The sequence below is a fragment of the Equus przewalskii genome, chromosome 15 (genome assembly GCF_037783145.1).
Source record: "Equus przewalskii isolate Varuska chromosome 15, EquPr2, whole genome shotgun sequence".
Taxonomy (NCBI): domain Eukaryota; kingdom Metazoa; phylum Chordata; class Mammalia; order Perissodactyla; family Equidae; genus Equus; species Equus przewalskii.
This window is the reverse complement of record NC_091845.1, coordinates 88,576,560-88,599,864: the sequence shown is the minus strand read 5'-3', so window position 1 is coordinate 88,599,864 and position 23,305 is coordinate 88,576,560. Positions and strand designations below refer to the sequence as shown.

At 48.3% G+C, this 23,305-nt stretch overlaps 1 protein-coding gene across 38 annotated transcripts in view; it reads left to right on the top strand.

Moving 5' to 3' along the window:
* PLCH1 (phospholipase C eta 1) overlaps positions 1-22,845 on the top strand; it is a 208,780-nt gene extending 185,935 nt beyond the window's left edge. For 7 of the 38 annotated variants that reach the window (XM_070577694.1, XM_070577705.1, XM_070577691.1 and 4 more), the window contains 11 exons: positions 1,750-1,844; positions 4,586-4,683; positions 7,537-7,716; positions 7,806-7,913; positions 8,927-9,051; positions 12,228-12,312; positions 14,367-14,513; positions 14,753-14,832; positions 16,136-16,195; positions 16,587-16,938; positions 19,718-22,845. In XM_070577694.1, coding sequence (XP_070433795.1) covers positions 1,750-1,844; positions 4,586-4,683; positions 7,537-7,716; positions 7,806-7,913; positions 8,927-9,051; positions 12,228-12,312; positions 14,367-14,513; positions 14,753-14,832; positions 16,136-16,195; positions 16,587-16,938; positions 19,718-21,810 — 3,423 coding nt within the window. In that variant the 3' untranslated portion in view covers positions 21,811-22,845. Of the gene's footprint in view, positions 1-1,749; positions 1,845-4,585; positions 4,684-7,536; positions 7,717-7,805; positions 7,914-8,926; positions 9,052-12,227; positions 12,313-14,366; positions 14,514-14,752; positions 14,833-16,135; positions 16,196-16,586; positions 16,939-19,415; positions 19,444-19,717 lie in introns of all 38 variants that reach the window. The other 31 variants (XM_070577696.1, XM_070577688.1, XM_070577701.1 and 28 more) reach the window with 14 other exon arrangements.
* Positions 22,846-23,305: the final 460 nt, after the last annotated feature.

Sequence of the window (23,305 nt, the reverse complement as noted above, 5' to 3'; positions counted from 1 at the left end):
CATTAAGACATCAGTTACTGGATGGTGGACTCTACGCCTGAGGTTTCTGTAAGGCCTTTTCTTGTGCTTTAAGGAATATTGTACCTGGAATTTCCTACCCCATCAATAGGATAATTTATTAAAAGGCTGGACAAAATAGTCATTATAATAAAAAACTGAAGAGAATCAAAACGTTCACCCATAAAGACTGCTTAGGTAAACCGAGGTTCATTCATGTTACAGACAGTCATGCAGCCTTTAAAAGATGACCATGCTGCTGAGTTCAACACACGCACACAGGGAAAGTAAGATGAAAATCGGTGATGTGGTTTGTCACCATGACAAGAGGTGCCAAACTATGCAAAGAAAATAGTCGTCATTTCTCCAAATATTATCTGTCGTTGGTGATTCATTACTTATTTCTACTTTTTGCATTTTACATTTAAAAATGAACTTTAAAAAGCTAGATTTATTATTGTAATACTTCAAATTACTAACTATATGTGGAATTAGAGAATGTTTCATTTCTTGATTACAAACTACTCGTTAAATTAAAATTATTTTCTAGAGTAAGTATTTTGGGGAGTACTTTAGCTACTAGAGAATTAGAATTTATTATGCCTCAACTCATAAGAATGAATGCCCACAGGACTACTTATAGGTTATTTTAATAATATTTCATAACAAAAACACAGTAGGAAGCTGGAGAGGGCAGCCGACCTGCCAGCTGTGAGAGGCCGGCTGGAAATGACATCAGTCATTGGATGCTTGGGTCCCCACTGTGAGCACCGAGGTTCTCGAGGCACAGATTATGCCTGAGAAGGTTCCAGACTAAATTGATGCCTCGCTGTCAGTGCAGTAGGGTTGAGTGTGTTTATGCCAACGGTGTAGCTTGTTTTTCTCCGTTGAGGGTGAGAGACTGGAAGGCAGTGTGTGGCCGTGGTGATGTGGGAGGGCCCTTCCCTCTCTGAGCCCCTTGCCTCCATGTCCAGGAGACCATCTACAGCTCTTCTTCCCTGTTTGTGGAAGCTGTACTTTTGGTGGCAAGGTTTCCTGCCGTTACTGGGGTCCCTTTCCATGATTTGTATTGTTGAGGTACATGTTGCTGAATATTGGGGTTGTCTCCAGTGTGGCGGGGATGAAACCATGTCATCCTGGAAAGTTTTATGTTAACAGCCAGTCTGTCCTGAAGACTCCACATTACTCTCAGCCTTTCAACCTGAATCCCCTGGGTAGTGGGTTTCATTCTGCTGCTAGAAAGTAAAATGGGTTAAAGCTCGACAGAGCAGTTGACGCAGATGGTTATTAGAGTGCATTCTGATCAAAAGCAGGGACGGTAGTTATTCGTTAGACAAAAAGTACTGCTTGTCTTTCTTATCAATTCTGCCTTTCGTAATTCAGTAGGAACACAAGCTTCCTATATAAGAGGATTTTTAACCCTTATAATCATTTAAATAGATGTTACAAATATGATCCTCATGGAGACCCTTGATACCTGACTAGTGAGGTCTTTCTAGGACCTGTGTGTCGTGTGGCTTAGAAGCCAGTTTTAGAGTGTGAGAATCAGTTTTGCCTTTGTATTTTAGTGTAATCACGGCCGTAACATGCTTTTTGTCAGTGGTGACACAGGCTGCAATATGTGGTCCATTCTGTTCCTCTAAGTTACCATCCTTGTGCGTGTGTGTGTGTTTTAAAACCAATCCCTTGTCTGTGTGTGGTAGATGTCCCTGATGCAGTGACTTTGTTGTTAAGTTTCTGTGATTTTTCCAGCAGAAAACCACAAAATCACGGTCTAAATCTTACGGTACTGATGACGAGGAGGACGCACAGCAGCCTCCTAGCAAGGAGCCCAGCCCGCTTTCCAGGTGAGGAGCTGAATCCCTGGGCCCTGCCCCTCAGCTTGGCTGTCTTGGTTGTGTGTGTCTAGAGAATTGGATCGCAGGGGGAGTGCTCAGTGCAAGGGATGTGCGAAGGTCGCCTGGAACAAGATGAGAATGCATGGGGCCTGGCGCCAAGCCAGCTCTCTGTAAATGCTGGCCATGTCTTCCGAGAAGAGGGGGCACGAGCTCATCCAGGCTCCCCTGAGACTAGAGGAGAGGATGGAGGATAAGCTGGTGAGGAGCCAGGTGTCTGGAGTTTCCAGATGCAAATTCCTGTTCCTCCAGCTCTAACGGGGACAAGTTAGGCTCCTCGTTTCTTTCTGTTTTTTGGAATCAGTGTAAGGAGTTAAACCACTCAGGCTGATAAGCCACACCCTAGTCAACTAAGCACTCAGAATACTAGCTGCTGTCTTCTGTGTTATTGGCGACAGAACTTGGGATGAGTGAAGTGACCATATTTCAGAGGCCATACTGTGACACGACATCTGATGTAGGGTTTTCTGGCAGTCTATGTTACACATCGTCTCACCAAGGAGTGGAGATCATGTCACAGATAGATACACAAAAACATGCGCATGCGCACCCCGACACATCTTGCACCTTTGCTAAAGGACGGAACCTCGGAGGTCCTGTGGGGACGGAGTGCATTCAGTGTCTAGTGAGATTTTACATGTAAGCTTTACCTCGAGAGAATGTCTGTACCTAGAATAGTAACTGACTGGCAAGCGCACAAGGGATGTGTGGTCCCTGCTGGTAGGGTAGGGAAAACTCAATGTGTAGTTGTAGTAGAGAATTAAAGAGAAATGGGGTCACTTTCCCGGAGCCCTCTGCTGTGAATTCTGTCAAATGTGAGTGTGAGGAAGGCTCAGCTCTGAGCCACATGGCCGCAGAAGGGGCAGCGTTTGAGGAAAACCAGGACAGCCTCAACTGCACAAACGGGACATCGGTACAGGTGTCACATGAAGTCATGTCATGCAGTGCTGGGGTCACGCAGAGGTTTGCCCATACAGCTATCAAGGCCTGAACAGCTGTGACGATGTCCTTTTGGGACTTCAGTAAACCAATCTCCTCCCAGGACAAGGATTAAACAGAACTTCTCTGTTTCATGGAGTGTCTTGGAGTTTCACTTGTAACTTCTAGGCATGACCTCACAGGATTTATAATTGTTAGCCTTCACAAAACCAGATTTTCATCAATGGCTGTAGAATTCCCTGATTATGCAATAACTAGGAACATGCACTCTTTCGTCATGTTGGTTTTTATCCCTGTATATGTTCCTGTCTCCTTTCTTGGCAAAATGAATTGTTGGTGCATTTTGGCCTTAGTTCTTTCATTGGATGCATATAAGTACCATTGGGGTGAGGATTTTTGTCTGATTGTTCACTATCTTATCCCCAGTAGGTGCTCGATAGGTCCTCATTGGGTGAATAAATCCATATCTTCACCATCTAACTCCAGAACATTTTCATCATACCAAAAAGAAACTCTACCCTTAGCAGCCACCTCACACCGCCGACCCCCAGTCTCTGGCACCAACCAACCTACTTTGTCTTTTAGATTTGCCTTTTCTGGTTATTACGTATAAACAAAACCATGCAACCTTTGGCCTTTTGTGTCTCGCTTCTTTGGCTCAGTGTGAGGTTTTCAGGACTCGTCCTGTCATGGCAGGTGTCGGTGCTCCAGTCCTTCTCACTGTTGAGTATATTCCCTCATATGACGGATTGCATTCTGTCTACCCACTCTTAGTTGAAGGACATGTGGGTTGTTCTTGCTCTTTGGCTGTTTTGTTTTGGCTGTTGTGTGTAAGTTTTTATGTGGACGTGTTTTTATTTCTCTTGGGTACATACTTAGTGGAATTGCTGGGTCACGTGGTGACTCCATTTAACTTTTTGAGGAACTGCCAAACTGTCTTGACAAAGCAGTTTTACTGTTTTATATTCCCCAGCAACGTGTGAGGTTCCCCTTTCCCCTCCTCCTTGCCAACACGATACTGCCTGCTTTTGGTTATGGCCATTCTAGTGAGTGTGAAGTGGTATCTCATTGTGGATTGATTTGCATTCCCTGATGACTAGTGATGCTGAGTATCTTTCCATGAGTGCATTGGCTGTTTGTGTATCTCCTTTCCTGAGGATTAGAGTTTCTGATAGTTAGGGGTCACTAGAGGAGAGAAGTGTGTCTGTGAGGAGAATGTGGGTCTGTGGAGCAAGGAGAAGTGGTAGAGTCTGTAGCCTTGTAGAGGGGATCCTAGGAGTGGTGTATAGGAGAGAGAACAAAGCAATGGATGTTTGTTTTAAGAAAGTTGAAGAATATAGAAAAAGCATAGAGAAGGAAATTTTAAAAATCAGTTGTAATTGCCCCTCCGCAGGATAATCACTATGGAAATTTGAAGGTTTCCCTGCAGATGTAGATTCTCACAACCCACACGGCAGTGTTTCTATACTTCAGTCCAGGTTTCCTCCTGCCAAAGCAGAGCAGATCCCTGAGAACTCTGGTGTTGCCCCCTAGCCCGGGAGCAGTGGGAGGCAGCCCCCATGAAGGAACTCACAAACACGTGAGAAGAAACTGTGATTCCTGGCTGAGCGGTGAATAAATCACGGGTGGGTGCTGAGCTGGGACCTGTGCCTGCTTCTGGTCCTGGCTCTGTTGGATCCGGGAGAGGGAGTGGAGGGACAAAACCCCAGCCTCTTCAGCTCTGAAACCTCCTAAGTCGGGATGTGTTTTCACAGGCTTGGTCGCCGGAGGAAAACCATGAAGCTGTGCCGAGAGCTCTCAGATCTGGTTGTGTACACAAACTCTGTGGCAGCCCAGGACATCATGGACGATGGTGAGGACTCAGTGTTTCTCCTCTGCGTGAACATTCCTGGCCTTTCCTTGTCAACTGCTAACTTGTCTCTTGTCTGTCGGGCGCCATCACAAATTCCGGGAACCGGGTCGAATCCTCCTTGCTTGTCTGGAGACTGCCCACCCGTGCGATGCTGAGCGCACAGGAGGCTCTGTTGATTATTGGTTACCGTGGTTGCCTGAGTGACCAGAGGGCCAGGGAGGTCGTGGTTACTGTGCAAAGACAAGAGCAGCAGACAGGTCTCCCCAGCTCACAGGTGCCCATGCCAGTGCCAGTGACCAGGGGAAGGAAGAAATTAATTGGCTAAAATAACTCTTCGAAAAGCCCCTATTTTCTCATTGGAAATTTTGACTGTGATGGAAATAATTTAACCCACAGATTGACGTTTTAACAAAAAGCAGAAATTTCAGAGGTGTTGCCTCTCTTGCCGTTCGTACCGCCGTCGCTGTGTCTTGAGAGTCCTGCTCGCGCTGCTCTTCCCCGGACTCCCAGCTGGTCCTTTCCTTTCCCTCTTCCTTTGGTCTGAATCCGTTCAGTCAGTGAGCGCCTCAGAAGGAAACCGTGTCTGTGGCGCTCCGTCTGGGCCTGACTCTGGTGGAGCTGAGGTGGAGTCAGAGCCTGTGTCCTTGTCCCCTGGTGGCAGGGAGCAGCCTGTCCTGAGCCTTGCGACCTCCACGACCTCTGGATCCTCTGGCAGTCCTTTCTCCCCGCTCCACAAGGGTATCTTTTTCTGTCTGCAGGTTTTCTTGCCTTTGGTGTTGATTCTTTCTTCAAATGGTGACAGTTATAAAAAGTCTAAATTAATTTCTCCTGTGAGAACAGGAGACACTGTCACTGGCCTAGCAGGTGAACAGCACGTTCTTGGGCTCACTGCCCACGGCTCAGAGAGGCGCAGGCAGTGGTTTAGTGGAGTTAAATGTGCATTTGGTTTAGAGCAGTAGAGTTTCTGATAAAGGCCTTGGGAAAGCATAATTGTATTAGCTTAGTGGGAATAATATTTACTCCTACTTGGCTCTTGAAATTTAGCTGTTTTTGTCTTTTGTGTGTGGGTTTGTTTTTAACCACAAAATGAGCAGTAGATAATGAGTTCGTGGCTTATCCTAATGCAGAGCAACTTGATGATAACGCGGCGTGCATATTTATGTCGAGGGATAGGGAAAACAGTGGTGCTGGCCACAGGGCTCCACCATCTGAATGTGGCTCGTCAGAAAGACTGTGATCTTGGCACTGGCCTGGTGGAGCAGTGGTTAAGTTTGCGCACTCTGTTTCAGCGGCCTGGGGTTCGCTGGTTTGGATCCCGGGTGCGGACCTATGCACCGCTTGTCAAGCTGTGCTGTGGCAGCTGTCCCATATATAAAGTGGAGGAAGATGGGCACGGACGTTAGCTCAGGGCCAAACTTCCTCAGAAAAAAAAAAGAAAAAGGCTATGATATTGTCTGCTCTCATGTTCAAAGCATGTCCACCACAATCTGCAGAGGTCTTGCTTAGCATCTCAGGACGTGTAAACTGTGTTATGTCAATATGTCAATAAAATATGTATGATAAGGAGAAAGTCAAGATGAGGGGATTCTTCAGCTTGAACCTGTAATTCCCTGCTCCCTTTGCCTCTGCCTGAGTTTGTGACTGTTCAAGTTCCCACCCTGGAGGGGGGAACCGTCAGTCATTTGGCCATGTTTAATATCCAAGTGTGCACAACCGAAGGACAAGGGGCCCTGGGAGACTGTGTGCACTGAACACGCACCGTCCGCATACAGTTCAGGCCCAGTTGGCCCAGCAAGACGATAGTCAGCCCCTGGTTTCAAGGGCCCTGTCCCCCCGGGGCGGGGGCAGACACACTTGGCTCATTGCTATGCATGCTGGAGTGAAACCGAAGCTCCGCGCAGGTCTGGATCTTCCCTAGACTGCCGTCTTTCAGTGGGTCCAGAAGCCGCAGGGGAGGTCGTTTGGGGTGGGGAGTGGGTGTTTGGTGGGGGTGTGGGTGTGGTGGGAGCATTGAAGACTGTGTCTACAATGAGAGATGGGATGGGAGAAAAGGGGAAGTGGGGCATTTGGACGTTGACCCCATCGTGACCCCAAACTTGCAGCTTCCTCGGCCCTGGGTTGACCGCCCTGATGAAAGTCCAAGCAGAAACTTTACTATCTGCTTCCTGGTCTTTCACCTCAGTATTTTTCCATTATTTATAAACCTGGTGAGCTTGATGATTGTGCCAAAGCTTTATTTCTTTATAATGCTCTTTCGAGCTCTTTCTCCATTATTTTCTTTTTCCAACAGCTTTTGACTGATTCCATAAATCTATTTAAATTAATTTTAAAACTCAGTTTTTCTTTTTTGGAACTGGATTTTTTCCTTCATTTTCTTGGACCTTGAATCCAATCAGTTAATACGTATTTCACATGTTGCCTTTGAGAGGAATACCTTCAATGACTGTCTCCCTGTTGCCAGAATAAGTTACATAGATAGTTTTATTTATCCATGACTGTCTACATCTTTGGCAAAGATATTCGTTTGACTCACGCACCTAAAACATAATTTACCTGCCTGCCCTCTTCGTGCTCCCAGGTGGACACGGATGAGTGAGGTGATTGAATTCTTGGAGAATGTGGATGCACAAATAAGCAGTTCTCCTAGGAAGATGCACAGCTCTGATTTGGCCCCAAATGGGAAGAGTCCTGAGAATGGAATTACTGTGTCTTGCTCGGTCAGGAGCTCACCCGCTTTGCCCTGCCTGTGTCCCTGGGTTGACCTGGTACAGCTGGACATGTTATAAGGTCTAGTATGAGTGGTGTTTTCTTTGCTGTACTCACGTTTCTTTTTTCTTTATTAAAAACTGCCAGGAAGCACAGGAAATGTGCTGTCATTCAGTGAAACAAGAGCACATCAGGTTGTTCAGCAGAAGGCAGAGCAGTTCATGGTTTACAACCAGAAGCAGCTCACAAGGGTTTACCCCTCCGCCTACCGCATTGATTCCAGCAACTTCAACCCTCTGCCCTACTGGAGCACGGGCTGCCAGCTGGGTGCGTATGCCTCGCGGAGCAGCAGTTCTTTGCGTGTTGTGGCTCTGTGCTGCGTCTCCCTAATCCTCTCCCACTTTGACCTTGTGCAGTGGCCCTGAACTACCAGTCTGAAGGGCGGATGATGCAGCTAAATCGAGCCAAATTCAAAACCAACGGCAACTGTGGCTACGTCCTCAAACCCCAGCAGATGTGCAAAGGTGTGTGCTGGCTTCACAGCCCTGTCTCTGAGAGCAGGAGGCGGCTCTTGAAGGAGCTCTCTGGAGAGTGCGACACCCGGTGTTTGCAACATGATTTTTTAAAAGAAGTAGGCTGAGGTGTTGGAGTGTAAATTAGAACTTGTCACACTATTGCACGTTTTGAGCATGACATCTGGGACGTTCTCTTTTGCGGTTATGCCTGTGAAGAGGGGCCTGGGTAGCAGGGGACTGTCATCTGGAATCTGTGCCCAGCATGATGTTCATGGGGCGTAACTCGTAAACTGCATGGCCTGAGGCCTGTGCACAGGAGCTCTCTCAGGGAAAGTGAGTCTGAAACCAGCCGAAAACTTAAAATCCCCCGAAACGACACCCTCAGCTGTGTCAGTCAGTGTGGGCCCGTGACAGAACAGCTAGCAAAGAGAAAAGATAGTGCCGTTTTAGGGCAAAACACTTTCTCTTGGTTCTGCTCATTAAAATCCTTTTACAATTTTCCAAATTGTGTTTTTAACAATTCAGATGACGACATGTCTTCAGCGTTTCACATCTTGCATGTCTCCTTGCTCGGCTGTTCTCTCAGTGGCAGGTCTTCCTGTTGGTTGTCTTCAGTCTCCCCCAAGATAGTTTAGGTTAGAAAATTATTTGAATCTGAGCAACCACTCTGCTTCTCTGTTCTGTTGACATTCACGTAAAATGTCCTTGTCCCCCATGCCGTGGCGATGACTGTGTGGCAGACATCTGCTCTAAATGGGCCATTCCTTGGCCTTTGGGAGCTTGGGTCCTAACGAGAACCACTGCGTGGAGGTGCCAGCTGGCACTGTCTTCAGGCAGAAGCCATGCCGATGGTTGGGTGACCATGTCTTTGCTCTGAGAGACACTAGGAATTCAGCACTTGCCCTTTCTTTGCTCTGCAAGCTTATGGGGCTCCTGCGTGTGTGTGTGTGTGTGTGTGTGTGTGTGTGTGTGTGTTTCTCACGCTGCCAGTCAGAGTTTAACCTCGGCTTTACTTGGCTTAGGTACTTTCAACCCTTTCTCTGGTGATCCGCTGCCTGCCAACCCCAAGAAGCAGCTCGTCCTGAAGGTGATCAGTGGGCAGCAGCTCCCCAAACCCCCAGACTCCATGTTTGGGGACCGAGGCGAGGTAAGCGCGTGTGACCAAGGGCGCTAGGTGATTATTTCCTGGTTTCCATTTTGTCTAAAGTGTCTTGAGGGCTCTGTGTGTGCGTGCATATGTGTGTGCACATGTGCATGTGTGTGTGCACGTGTGTGTGCGTACATGTGTGAGTGTGCATGTGTGTGTGCGTGCATGTATGCATATGTTCATAACGAGTACTGACTGCAGCTCACAAGTACTGACTGATGTATTTCGAAGCCCATGTGGCTCCTCGTGGGGGGCAGTGTGCCATCCGTTTCGAGGGCTGCGTGCACACAGTCCCACTCACAGTGCAAGGCCAACACAGGCAGGGCTAAAGTCGAGGTGCAGAGAACTGTTTAGGTGTTAGTAGGAACACTGCATCCCTCACCCCCTGTGACCTCGCCTCCACTGCACGTTGGCCACCCCTTGGCCCCATGCTGGCTCGTCACCTCAGCTGCAGCCTGATGTTGGGGTGTCTCCTCTGTGGCACAGCCTCCTCTCCTCCCGAGCTTTCACCTGTCACCCCCATCACACCTGCTCTCAGCCTTCTTGGCCCCCGTTTCTCCCTGACTGTCGGCCCCTCCTGTGCTCACATCCTTCCTGTCAAGAGTATCCCTCGCTTCAGCTCTGTGCCACTCCCACCTGTCAGCTGAGATTTCTGGATCTTCAGTGTTGATGGGAGCCAGTCAGTCTGCAGTCTGATGCCACCACAGGTTCCGTCTCAGATCTCGGCCCACCGTGGTGCTCCCCTGCTTGCAGTCACGTTCTCCACGGTGGCTGTGTGCAGCTCCTCTCTCCTCAAGCATTTGCTCTCAGCTCTTCTCTCTCGTCTTCAGTAGATGCACTGTGTCCTCCTCCTTAGGAAGCAGGTGCTGCAGATGGGACCATGTATCCATCTCTGCTGCCTCCAGCCTCGTCCAAACCCCTGTCCCCTGGTGTCTGGTCCGCTGCAGTGGCCCTCGCTGCCTGGCCTCCCTGTGCCACTCTGTTCTCTTCTCAGCAGCGGGAAGGATTGTCTTGGGAGTGTCAGGATGTTTATCCTTTCTTCTTTTTTCCATCCTTTTCTAATTGAAGTATAATTGACGTACAATATTATAATAGTTGCAGGTATACAACGTGGTGATTTGACATTTTTTTTTTTTTTTAAAGATTTTATTTTTCCTTTTTCTCCCCAAAGCCCCCCCGTACATAGTTGTATATTCTTCGTTGTGGGTCCTTCTAGTTGTGGCATGTGGGACGCTGCCTCAGCGTGGTTTGATGAGCAGTGCCATGTCCGCGCCCAGGATTCGAACCAACGAAACACTGGGCCGCCTGCAGCGGAGCGCGCGAACTTAACCACTCGGCCACGGGGCCAGCCCCATGATTTGACATTTTTATACATTATGAAATTGCTATGTCATGCTTTAGTCAGGCTAACGAAAATAAAGATACAGTTTTGTCTTTTTATTATTATTATTTTTTCGCTGAGGAAGATTAACCCTGAGCTAACTTCTGTGCAATCTTCCTCTGTTTTGTATGTGGGATGCCATCTCAGTGTGGCTTGATGAGTGGTGCATAGGTCTGCGCCCAGGATCCAAACTGGCAAACCCCGGGCCGCCAAAGTAGAGTGTGCACTTAACCACTAGGCCACGGGACTGGCCCCAAGATACAGTTTGTTCCCCTGTCCAGCTCCCTGAGTGCTCAGCCTGTGACCTCATGTTGTTCATATCTCTGAGAATGAAATAATAGTTTTTCTTGCTCCCAACCAGAAAATTGTCGTCTTTAATTTCACTCTTTCTTTGCCCTCCTGGGACTTCTTCCTCCCAAATCTCTCCCTGTCTCGCTTGCACTGTCCAGTTCCACGTCTGGCATCTTGCCCAGATTGCAATGTGATGGTGGAGACACTGCTGTCTGGGTTTGTTGCTGAGAAGACGGAGGCACAGATGGCCACACCACTTGCCGAGGTCGGCTCAGGAGCCACGTCTGAAACAGGAAGTGCTCTTCAAGCCTGTAGGCATCTTGAATTCCTTCAGAAGAGAAATCATATTCGTTAGCTGCCCCAAAGGTCTGAGATTCCCAGTGGTCCATCTTTACCACAGGCTTCTGTTCAAGGGAAAGACTTCTAGCACAAAGTCGTTAACTGAGAGCGAGTAAACTTTGCCATGGTTAGTTGTGTCTGTCCACCTAATTGTCTTAACATGTTTCCCATTGTCCCTCCAGGTCTTATTCCCTGAAACTTTCCCCAAATTCTGTATTCTCCTTACTCTCCATGCTTCTAAAAATGTCCCTTCTCAAGCTTCGTAACTCTCTCTCTTTTAGACTTTTAGACCAGCTCTTTCCAGATTCTTTAGGTTTTTAGTCCTTCATTGGTTATTATCCAGAACTTGCACAACAAACAAGAGATTATGGGTGACCAACAAGTGGGACTCTCCCCAAGAGGAGAGGGCTGAGGGGGATGGGGAGACTAAACACTCACATCGTTTCTTTCGATTCCTTTTTAATCTTTTTTATTTTTTGCTACTTTTAAAGTTACATTATAGTAACAATTGATTTAAATACATTAAAGTGCACAAGTCAAGTGTGGACATCTTGATCAATTATTATGCAACCCAGGTCAAGACAAAACATACGAGAACCCCCAGGAACCTTCCATCCTCCTCCCAGTAAATATGTGCTCCCAGCCCCCCAGGCAGACACCAGCCTTCACGACAGACTCGTTTTGTCTGTCTCAGGCTTTGTGTAAGTGGACTCTTCAGCACATTCTTTAATGTCTGGATTCCTCGACATTATGTCTGTTCTTTTTCATTGTTGTACAGTATTCATTCAGTGAACATTCCCCAGTCCATCCATTCTGCTCTTGGGAGACATTTGCGTTGTTTCCTGTGTGTGATGATTGTGAACATGGCTGCTCTGAGCTTGGACAGACGCTGCCATTTCTGTGGGTGTGTACCTTGAACTAGGTTCTGGGCTCGTTACGTGTAGTTTGTGGAGCATTAGTAAATATTGGCAAGCAAAAAGTTGATCTTTTCTTTCATTCCTGTTCATATATGTGAGTCTGTTGCACCTGGTACAGCTTCTCTTTCTTAGTAAGCATCTAATAAAAGGGTTGCTGTTGAAATGTGGACATTTTGGCCAATATTGTCAAATTAATTAACACGTATGTAGAAATGCATCCGTTGTAATAATACTCTCTATTTGCATAGATCATCGATCCGTTTGTTGAAGTTGAAATTATTGGATTGCCAGTGGATTGTTGCAAAGATCAAACCCGTGTAGTGGATGACAATGGTAAGGTGCTAGTCTGTGTTATTTATAATCAGAATGCTGTGGAAATAGAACCTGCACTGAAAAATGTGTCTATGTGAAGGAGAAGCAAATCCCTAACCCATCACTGCCGTTGGAGTTGCTGTCGGGGTCCTGCCAGCACGTGAGACTCAGTAATGTGGGGCTGAGCATGTGCTGGTGGATGTTGTCACCATGATTCTGAAGACTTTTGCTTTTGAAGCAAAGTTTTTTTCTCTTGAAAAAGAATGAGTGATATTTTAAAGGCTGGGTTAAAACTTCCCCCAGGAAAGTGCCTACACTGTTTTATATCATCTTCTCATTCAAGAGCCTGCATCTTGATGATCTCATTTTTTCTGGAGCGTGTGAAACTCCAAAGGCAAGCATGGCTCTAGCAGGTCGACTTCCTGAATATGCCCCTGGGGCAGACGGGCAGCATTCTGGCTGTATTTTGGTTCCATGTAAAAAGTTTCACCCAAGCCTCCTGTCTTTTCTCGGTAGTCTTCTAAAATTGTGCTTGTTCATACATGTGACAAACCTGTTCTTCTCTATCTCTCATCATCAGTGCTCTAAAATAAATCCAAACCTTAATCCTCAAAATGTTTGAGAGGGCTCATGTTCATAAAGAGACCTCAGGAGGAGTTTCTCTAAGTGCTCTTTTAAGCAAAGGAGTCGGGGTTCAGGAGCACAGTCACAGGCCACATGATGATGTTTCGGTCAGCGATGGACCACAGGTAGGACGGTGGCCCTGTAAGACGAGTGCCCTGTGGCCCAGGTGTGCAGTGGCTACACCAGCTAGGTTTGATAGGTGCTCCCTGTGACGTCTGCACGATGAAATCGCGTAACAGCGCGTTTCTGATGCGTGCTGCAGTGTGAGCCTGCTGCTTAGGGGGTAACAGGCTTAAAGAAGGCAAACTTCCAGTGCTGCGTTTTCCTACCCTTGCTCAGTGGATCCTTTTAGTCTCAGAAGTAATTTAGAGGTCATCACTGAGTTGACAAAAAGATAATAATCCCTTCTTGTTCAGGAGGGACATCCAGTGATTTTATCTGTAATGATTTCATTAGCTGAGGTGTTTAACAGGGTTATGTGGCTGATGCCCCCTGAGTGCCTTTATTAATAAACCTTATCTTCATTTTAGAAAGGAGAAAGAAACATATAGAGCACTTGAATTTTTATCAGTTTATATAACTATTTTCTCTGAATTTTACCCAGAAATAAGTGTATTTTTGCCTTTTAGAATTTGAATGGAATTTTATACCTTTCTATTTATTTTCAGTAGCCATGAAAATATATCATCTTTCATGTATTAGGGTCTTGTTTCCTGAGAAGCCACTGAGATCGACGGTGCCGTCTGATTAGGCTCTGTCGCTAATGGTGTGACCTCGGGCGCATCATTTTCTCTGAGCGTCAATTTTCTCAAATATAAAATGAGTTATAAATACTTATCTTTCCTGCTTTAAGAAAAGAGCATGTGTTATTTGTATAATTTTAAACAGTTGTATATTTCTGAAAGCCAGTAATATATATTTTTTATTAATCAGAAAAAAACAAAAGCTGTGCCCGCCCTCTTGAGGTCTGTCCAAGGGTGGACAGGAGGGTGTGCGTGCGGTGGCTTGCAGGCCTGTGCGGCACCGTGCGAAGTGCTCACAGTGACTCTGCCACAGCTGGTCGTGGTATTCGAGAAGCTGATTCTAGGGGGGGCATCGTTCTTGATTGTTTTTGCTGACACATGATTCTTAGACCACAACTGTAGGTACTTTTCACCGCACTGAGTCATTCTGAATCTGAATCTGAGGGCTTTCTCTGCAGTGCGGTTTTGCATTAAGGATCATTAGAGATCATGTAATAATTGACGGGCGCTTTTCTTACTAGCTGTTTCCTGGCAATGGAGTGAGTCCAAGGTTTTATTTCGGTAGCATGTGCTGGGACAGCCCATTGTCTCCGCGTGTTTAAACACCATTGTGGGCCGTTTTCCCTGTCCCTTTCGCCAGTGTTGCTGCTGGTTCATGTTTAGCCAGGCTGTTTGCTTTCATGATTTTTCTTTTCCTGTCTCTCCAAGGATTTAACCCAATGTGGGAAGAAACCTTGACGTTTACAGTCCACATGCCAGAAATAGCTTTGGTCCGGTTCCTCGTGTGGGATCATGACCCTATAGGACGAGACTTCGTTGGGCAAAGAACTGTGACCTTCAGCAGCTTAGTGCCTGGTGGGTACGGCTGCCCCGCTCCCCAGACTGACCATTCCTTTTTCTTGGGCAGAGTTAAAACATGGCGTGCATGACAGTTGATGCTCAGCGTGTGTGACACACAACACTTGGCGATGATCATGTGCGTGTTGACATGCTCTATGAAATGGAAAGCCTGTGGGGTCAGATACTCAGTCCTGTTGCCCCCATGGGAAAGCCACCCACGGTTCAGTGAAAGGAAACTGCCTCTCTCCCACCAGGCTACCGGCACGTCTACCTTGAAGGACTGACAGAAGCATCCATATTTGTGCACATCACCATCAATGACATCTGCGGAAAGGTGAGGAGGGAAGAGGCTCGAAGCCACCTGCAGCAATATGTGGTCCTTATTTTGACTAATTGCATAAAAGGCATGTGCCTCTCCACAAGCTGTTCTTTATCAGAAACCGGCTCCCCTGGGAAGCCAGCCAGCCCTGTGCTGCCCCTGCTCAGGCTGCGCCCCTGTGCCCCTCCGTCATCGGGGCTGTGTCCTCTTCCTTCCACCTAGGGGCCTCTCTGGGCTCTAGGAAAATTGAGCAAACTAGGATTCTCTCAGGCAATCATTTGTTTGGCTAAAACAATGAAGATACAGTTAAGCTTTGATTTTATTTTAATCGTTGAAAAGACCCAGCAACCTGCCAGTTATAGACAGGAAGCTTCCATCCAGTGCCATTGTATTTAACTGAAACCTAAAGTCAGGAATGAATTTATAGCTGCCCACAGGACTTGAAAGAAGGGACCACAGAAATGTCCTCCGGTCCCTGATGCGGCTGCCTTCCCGGGAGAGCTCAGGCCTGTCTGCAGATCGTAGCTGTTCTCTGGTCGGGCCTAGTTACTGGGGCCACTGGGATGAGTATTCAGGACCAGACAGGATGTGGAGAGGCTGAGAGCAGTGAGCAGGACCCGGGATGTCCAGGGCTCTTTGTCAAGGAGCCCACCGAGCCCACAGCTCCTCCTGCAGAGGGATCCGAGTGCTGTGACCCCCTTGGCTTCCTCGGCTGGACCGTGGGATAGAAAGGTTGCCTGGCGCACATGGTGAACTGCAGAAATGTTGGCTGCTGTCACTGTGACCACACGCTGCGGGCCAGGGAGCGGCTGGTCCAGCCTGACCAGGCCGGGTCCATCCCCCATCAGTGGGGTGGTGCGGAGGCCCATCTCCCACCGAGGGAGCTTCCACTTGGCGCCTGCTGTGCTGCCTGTTAGGAGCTCCCTCTGGCCTGAATTCACACAAATGAAAGTGATCGAGAAAAGGTCCTTGAATTTCTAGGAATCCCAGGTTTTCTAAGGGGTATCTGCAGCATTTCTTGTGCTTGAGGGAAACAGGAAAATTCAGAATTTGTTTAAAACTTGAGCCAGAAATAAAACTTGAAAAAGGAAGTCCATGTTCTCCCTCCTACATAAATGTCCAGGCGTGCGTCCCATTGTTTGTTCTCTCAAGGTCTGTTTGGGTTGAGGATCATGAGCCACAGCAGGCAGTGAGGAGCCTGTGCCTGTGTCGAGGTGGAGGAAAGGGTCAGGGAGCGAATGCGTTTCTCCCTTGTTTTTCTGACACCCCGTCTGGAACAGGCCCAAACAGTGTTCTGTGTGTTCTGCTTTCCTTGCAGTGGAGCCCTTTAATCCTCAACCCCAGTTATACCATCTTGCACTTTCTAGGAGCCACCAAGGTAGTGACCGCGTGCGGCTCTGGCCCGGCCGTCCCCTGCTGTGCAGCCTGGCGGCATGCCTGCTCACCCTCCCACTCGCCTTCCTAATCACCTTCCCACGTGCCCCTGCCTGCAGGTGGCTGCTCAGGGGAGCTGTCCCAGCGTGCCGTCGCTGCGGGCGGGGAGCTTGGGGAGAGCTTGGCTGCGAGGAGGGAGGCAGCCTCCTCACAGGGGCTGGCAGGACTTGCATGCGTCGTCATCATGCTGTGAGCGGCTGCTTGCTTGGTGTGAACATTCTTCAGTGGCTGTGGAGTGTGTTTCGTGTCCATTTTTCACGGAGACGTCATTTAAAAGGCAAGTTGCTGACCCTGCGGCATCCACCTAAGTTGTGTTCGGTCCTCTGTGTCCACAGAGCAGGCAGCTGCAAGGCCTGAAGGGCCTGTTCCACAAGAACCCCCGGCTCGCTGCCTCCGATAGCAACCCCCATAGCATGCGGAAGCGGTCACTCGGGGACAGGATTCTGCGACGCACAGCCAGCGCTCCAGCCAAAGGCAGGAAAAAGAGCAAAACAGGCTTCCATGAGATGGTGGAGATAAAGGAGTCCGTATGTGAACCTGCAAGGGAGCCTGACGGGGTCCTGAGGAGGACGGCGCGGAGTCTGCAGGCGCGCCCTGTGTCCATGCCTGTCGGCAGGACCCTGCTGGGGGCCTGGCCACCCGCGCCCGCAGTGGCCGAGGCTGCTGAAGGGAAGGAGAGCCCTCCGGGTAAGACACCTTGAGTTCTTCTGAGGATAAACTGTACAGCCGCACTCAGGTCCCTGGTTACCATTATGACCTGGTCAATGTTTTGTAGGCAAAGGAAAATATACCGAAAAGTTATAATTTTTAAGGTTTTCTTTAGGACCAAATTGCAGGCTTTGGAGAGAGGGTGGTCCAGAGCAATTTCCTGGTCACCTAGCGCTGGACAATAGCCTAGCTATCTGACACTGACGGAGAGGGATGAGGGGTCTCAGGTGCAATGGCCAGCACCTATGGGTCTGCAGGTGCGGTGGACGGAGGGTTGCTGTCCTGCTGCCCAGTGGGCACCACGTTTACTGAGTGCTCTGAGGGTGAATGAGATTCTGTTGACTCTTCTGAGGTTGAGTACAGCTGTTTCTGTCCCCACCATGAGACACATTTCCGCGACTGGGAACGTGTGTGGAGAAGGAGGAGAAGCCAGATGTGAGAAGCAAACCCCTTGTCGCCTGAGAAGCCTTTGCTTCTCCAGAGGCAGCGCAGCAGTTCTGAGCCTCGCTCCCCTGATGCGGGGTGGTGTGGGGCGCAGGGGTCGCGCTCCTGTGCAGCTGTGGGCCGCTCAGGCTCAGGAATGGGTCCCCCTCCTGCTCCCCTAGTTTGAGCACAAGGCTTCACCTCATCAGGAGCTCGATAAAGAGCCACGCCTGCGTGCGGTGCCCCAGAGCTCCTGGCTCATGTGGGGGCTCCCCTGCTCTTCCAGGTAATTTAGCACCAAAAGGTGTCCATTTGATGTCTCTGCAACAAGTGTATTCTAACTGGATCAGAATCCCTCAGACGAGTAGAATGCGATACAATTGTGTGCCACATAGTTGCATTTTTGTCAACCACGGGCCGCGTGTATGATGATGCTCCCATGAGATGAGCGCCGTGTCGCCCAGTGTGGCAGGCTGCCCGCCCAGGTGTGTGTGAGGACATGCTGTGATGCCCACACAGCAGCCAGGTCGCCTAATGACCCATTTCTCAGAATGTGTCCCATCCAGAGGTGACGCATGACTACTTGTTTCTTTTAGCAAAATTCTCCTTTTATCGTATGACCTAATTCCAGTGATCTGTTTTCTCACAAACACCATTTTGCTTGTATTGATTTTTATTGTAAGTTATTCTAGGGAGAGAAACCAATTTTTGAATGGTTTATATGAAGGAGAAAAAGGGAGTTTAAAAGTTTGAAATTTTTGGGCCAGCCCAGTGGCACAGTGGTTAAGTTCGCATGTTCTGCTTCTGTGGCCTGGGGTTCCCCAGTTCAGATCCTGGGTGTGGACCTATGCACTGCTTGGCACGCCATGCTGTGGCAGGCAGTCCACATATAAAGTAGAGGAAGATGGGCACGGATGTTAGCTCAGGGCCAGTCTTCCTCACCAAAAAGAGGAGGATTGGCGGCAGATGTTAGTTCAGGACTAATCTTCCTCAAAAAAAGTGAAAAAAAAGTTTCAAATTTTGCTAAGAGCAGTATCAAAGAAGAGATGAAATATACACTTTAAAATTTATTTTAAAACTCCATTTTTGGAGGAAATGCAGCTATATTCAATAGAAATTAGTTATGATTTATCCTATTAATGCCACAATTAAGATGTTAATATCACTGAGTTGAATTAGAAAGCAATATGGAGGCGATGGTTCTTTCCTCCCATTAAAAAGCAGTTATGCAAGTTGGTCATCCATGTATATACATATTTATATAAAACTTGTACATGTGGAGCATTACATAGCCATGCAATGATCCAAGTTAGAATGTAGAAAAAATACTAAGAGGAGAAAATGCAGAATGCAAAGTTCTATCCATAATTCTATCCCTCTACAAAGCTTACAGTGTCTGCCTCTGAGTGGTAACATCATAGATATTTAATTTTTTTCCTTATAATTTCTGGGTTTATCAAATTTTTATGATTTTCTTTTAGTTAGAAAAGTAGTAAGTCAAGTTCTTCTTTCTTGTATCTCATGACTGAAACTATTAAAAAACTATGAAAATAATAAGGTCCAGAACACTTGATTGAACACCTAGTGTTGTTTTAGTACTGAAGCAAGCATGATGGGTACCCCAAATTACTGTGAAGCGTGTGTTTTTATAGTTTTCCTTACTGTGCCTGATATCTTACTGCCTCTTTTAGGGGAGAATGCAGTACGAAATTTGGATATTAAAAATAGAAATATGTATGATTAACAGAAAATTAGATATTAGCAATGGCATAGAATTGGTGACCAATTCTTTATTTTTACATTTTAAAGTCAACAGATACTGAAATTTTAATACTTTTATTGTACTTGCCAATTTCTTTTAGAAATTAATTGGTTAAATTAGATCTTTTGCCAAAATGTCTTTCGAAATGATGATTGGTGGTTTTTTGCTAGTCCTGGTATCTCTGTGAAGTTTACAGTATCTTCTTACAGGTACCACAGCCCTTTGTTAACAGAGCTGTCTTGTTCTGTTTTGTTGCCATGCTTCTGTGTAGTACAATTCTGAATAGGACACAACGGAAGGTAATCTTCACTGTGAAGTGTGGTAACTCATTGACATGTTTTCACAATGAATATTACATCCTTGGCTGATGTAATAGACATTCAAAGGGAAGCTTCAGTGAAACCCCTATAAATATATTTACCATTTATTCATCACACAGACACTTTGTTGCGAATCTACACAATCCATGACTATTCTGTCACGATGTAACAGATCTACATTCTCATTTGTCTGTCTGAAGGCAAACGTGAGTGTGTGCACGTCGCCTAAAGTGTTGTTTGTTTCATCTGGCAGCAGGGAAGGACGGCGCAAGAGACGGGGCAGCAGGTATGAAAGACCCACGGCTTCCAAATTTCAGCAAAAAGCTGTCCTCTTCCTCCAGCGCTCTCCTCCCCAAGGACGTCGGCCTACGGGACTCCCCTGTTTCCACTGCCAACATGTTGGTCCCAGGAGGGCAGTGGGCAGCGCCAGGCCCCGCGGGTGGGAGGGCCAGATCGCACGTGGCAGGGGACTGCCAGGAACACCAGAGCCCCAGCAAGTCGCTGTCCCCGAGGCAGCACTGGGCTCCGGATCCTGCACCTGACCCGACACGAGATCCGTGCGCTGTGAGATTTAAGGAGCACGTGGATGCCCGGATTCCTGCGGAAGGGAGAAGCCTCCTTTCTCAGAGCAGTCTGGAGATTAAGGCCCTGGGCGGCACCTGGGACCCGGGCAGAGCCGCAGCATCCTTTTCTCTGTCTGACATCTCGGCGCTCTGCGCCGACGCGCCTGACTTACACTCCACCGCGATTCTGCAGGAGAGTGAGATTTCCCGTCTCATCGACGACGTCACTTTGACTAACGAGAACGAGCCGGGCAGTTCCATCTCGGCCTTGATTGGCCAGTTCGAGGAGACCAGCGACCAGGCCAGCCTCACAGTTGTTGCTCATCTTCACAGCACCCGTGTGAGGCCAGGCCGTCCTCCCCTGCCCGCCGCGGACCTGGAAATGCCCGTCAAGTGTGGCTTTCCCACGGGAAAACCCGAGTCACCCTTCCTGAGCTCGCCCCCTGCGCTGCTGCCATCCTCGAGTCCTGAGACGTGCGAACGCTCAGCGCGCCCAGGTGTCTGTGAAACCACCTGCACTGTTGCTTGGAAAACCAAGCTGGATGACGCCCCTCCTGGGAAGGCCAAGACCAGGGCCGTGGAAGGCAACCTGCCCCGGTCCTCGAGTACTTCTCACTGCTGGGGACCAAAAAGCCCCGCCCCTGGAGAGGCCCTGGAGACGGTGCAGGCGCGCAGCCTGGCCCCGGCCGCGGACTTGACGCTGGAAGGTGTAATCGCTGATCCCACTCTCTGTTTCAATTCTGCAGAGAGCAGTCTCGTGGAACTGGATGGAGACTCAGAAAACCTGTCTGTGACAGCCTGTGAGTCTAGGAGAGAGGGCACAAGTCACATTGCTTCTCCTTTAAAACTGAAGTACAGTCAGGATGCGGTGGGACATTTTCAAAGAGGCTTGAGAAACGGCTACTGTAAGGAGACTTTGCGCCCTCCTGTCCCTGAAATATTCAGCAGCATTCAGGATGTCAGAAATCAGGGTGTTTCTTGTCTAGCCCGTCAGGGTGCTGGTTCTGTGTATGACCATTTCTCAAATTCAGAAGCAAAAACAAACCCGACTTGTGTGCCCCTGTCCAGTGCTCCGGACGTGCATGCCCCTGCGCCCCCATGGTCCACACGCGCTCCTCTGCCTGCTATGAAGCTGCCCAGTCCTTGCAAGTCCAAAAGTCTGGGGGACCTAACGTCAGAAGACATCGCCTGCAGTTTCGAAAGCACGTACCAGTGCATCAGTAAGAGTTTTGTCGCGACGGGTTCCAGAGAGGAGGAGGGTGTGCGCGTGCCGACCGCGTCGTTGGGGCCGGCGGATGCCCTGACCCAGCAGCTGCGCCGGCTCGTGTCCTTCGACCAGGATGACGGCTGCCCGGCGTCATGTTCACAGCAGGACACCGGTCAGGTCCCCAGGGTGCTGGTCAGAAAGCTGTCCTCCAGAAGTCAGAGCAGGGTGCGCAACATTGCCAGTCGGGCCAGGGAACGGCAGGAGGCCGGCCGGCCCCGGGGCGCGGACCCCAGCGCTGCGGGCGGCGTGGTTCTGCGCACCAAGCGCGCGGCACCCGCACCCGCGGGGACCCGGCACTCCACGGGCTCCTATGTGGCCCACCTGCATCTGCCGGGCGCTCACCTGCCCGGCGCCCACCTGCCTGGTGGCGATGGCAGGGGCCCCCCCGAGGGCGCGTGCGCCTGCGCAGCCCTGCGCTCCCGCCGGACCCACCGCTTTGGTTCCGATGATTCTTTTGTGCACACTGAGCCCAGCAGTGATGATAAACCAGAGATTTATTTTCTTTTGAGACTGTGAGTTACATAAAGCCGCATTGTCAATGTTTACAATGTGTTCTACAGAGTTGTCACTTGTCAGTTTTTAGTAAATATGGCCCTTGGCTTTGAAACGGTTTTAAACTTGGTTTTGGTCTCCCTCTGACTCCACGTGTTGTTCCTGCCCCTGTGTTTGGGTACAGTGTCGGTGACATTTCCGTGTGCTGGGACCTCTCCCCCAGGTGTCAGCTCCACCAGCCTGGACCTTGTGCATGCGCAGAGTGAGGCTTAGACAGCCTGGTGGTGTGTGTTCCCCAAGACGCTCCTCTCTCTGTGCCCTCAGGCCGCAGTCACCATGTCATCGTTTTACCCTCTAACTGTTGAGTTAAGAGACTTTGCAAAGGACAAACGGATGAATTCTTTACTTTACAGCCATTTTCATCTTTCCTAGTTTTCCCTCTTTGTGAGAAGCCCAGATGCAATTTTTATAACTCAGTTACAACACGATTGAAGTAGTTACCTTACCTTTTAGGATTTCTATCTCCCCCTGAGAGATTGGTAGCAGCCCCCACCCCACACACACACCCACATTTTAGAGTAGGCTGTGAGGATTTGAGGAAGAAAGGAAACTCTCTATATAAGGACAAAATTGTTTGTTTTCCGTAAGTTTTGTTACATATTTTTGCTAATGTCTTTGTATGTCACAAGAACACAGTTGCCAAGCTATTTGTTGTCCTTTTGAATTTTCTGATTATGTTATAGACTGCAAACAATGGGTTTCAGAATGAGCGACTTCCTTCAGAAGCTAACAATGATGGTAGCACAAATTGAAAACTTCCCCAAAGCTTTCAAGAAAAAAAAGTCTCATAATAAAAGCCAAGTGAATAGATAATTAGGAAAAAAGCTTTTCCCTTCAGGGAGCCAAGTAATGTATTTTAGTATCAACATCTGTTATTTTCACTGTGAATCCATTTTTTATTGCATGTTCAGTTGTCCCTCTTTGCTTTTTTGTAACCTTAACTGCAATGATGTTCTTCTTGGAATCCATGGAAATATAATTAAAGCAGATTTTTAAACACTTGGTGAGTTTTTTCTTTCATATGATGACTGTTGAGTGAGGGACCCAGAGCATTCAGAAATATTTTCATCTTTTAAATTTATCTCTCTCAGTGTTTTCATTATGCTTTAAAGGCCATATTTGTAAGGTGACTTGAAAAGAAATCAAAAGTAGTGAGTTTCTTTGCCTTTGGTGTTGAATCGCTAGTTTAAGAAATAATCCTTCCAAATCCTGCCCAGGGTGGGGGTGTGTGGAGGCCCGTGGGGAAGGCAGGCAAGACACTTGTCAGATGGGCCTGCCTGCGGCCTCCTTGTGATGGGGAGGATGAGAGGGGAGCAATCAGGCCCTGGCTGCCCTCGGTCCCCCTCTATGCCTGGTTTACTGAGAGTGTTTTAATTAAGAATGGGTGCTGGATTTTGTCAAATGCTTTTTCTGCATCTGCTGATATGATCATGTGATTTTTCTTCTTTAGCCTGTGGAT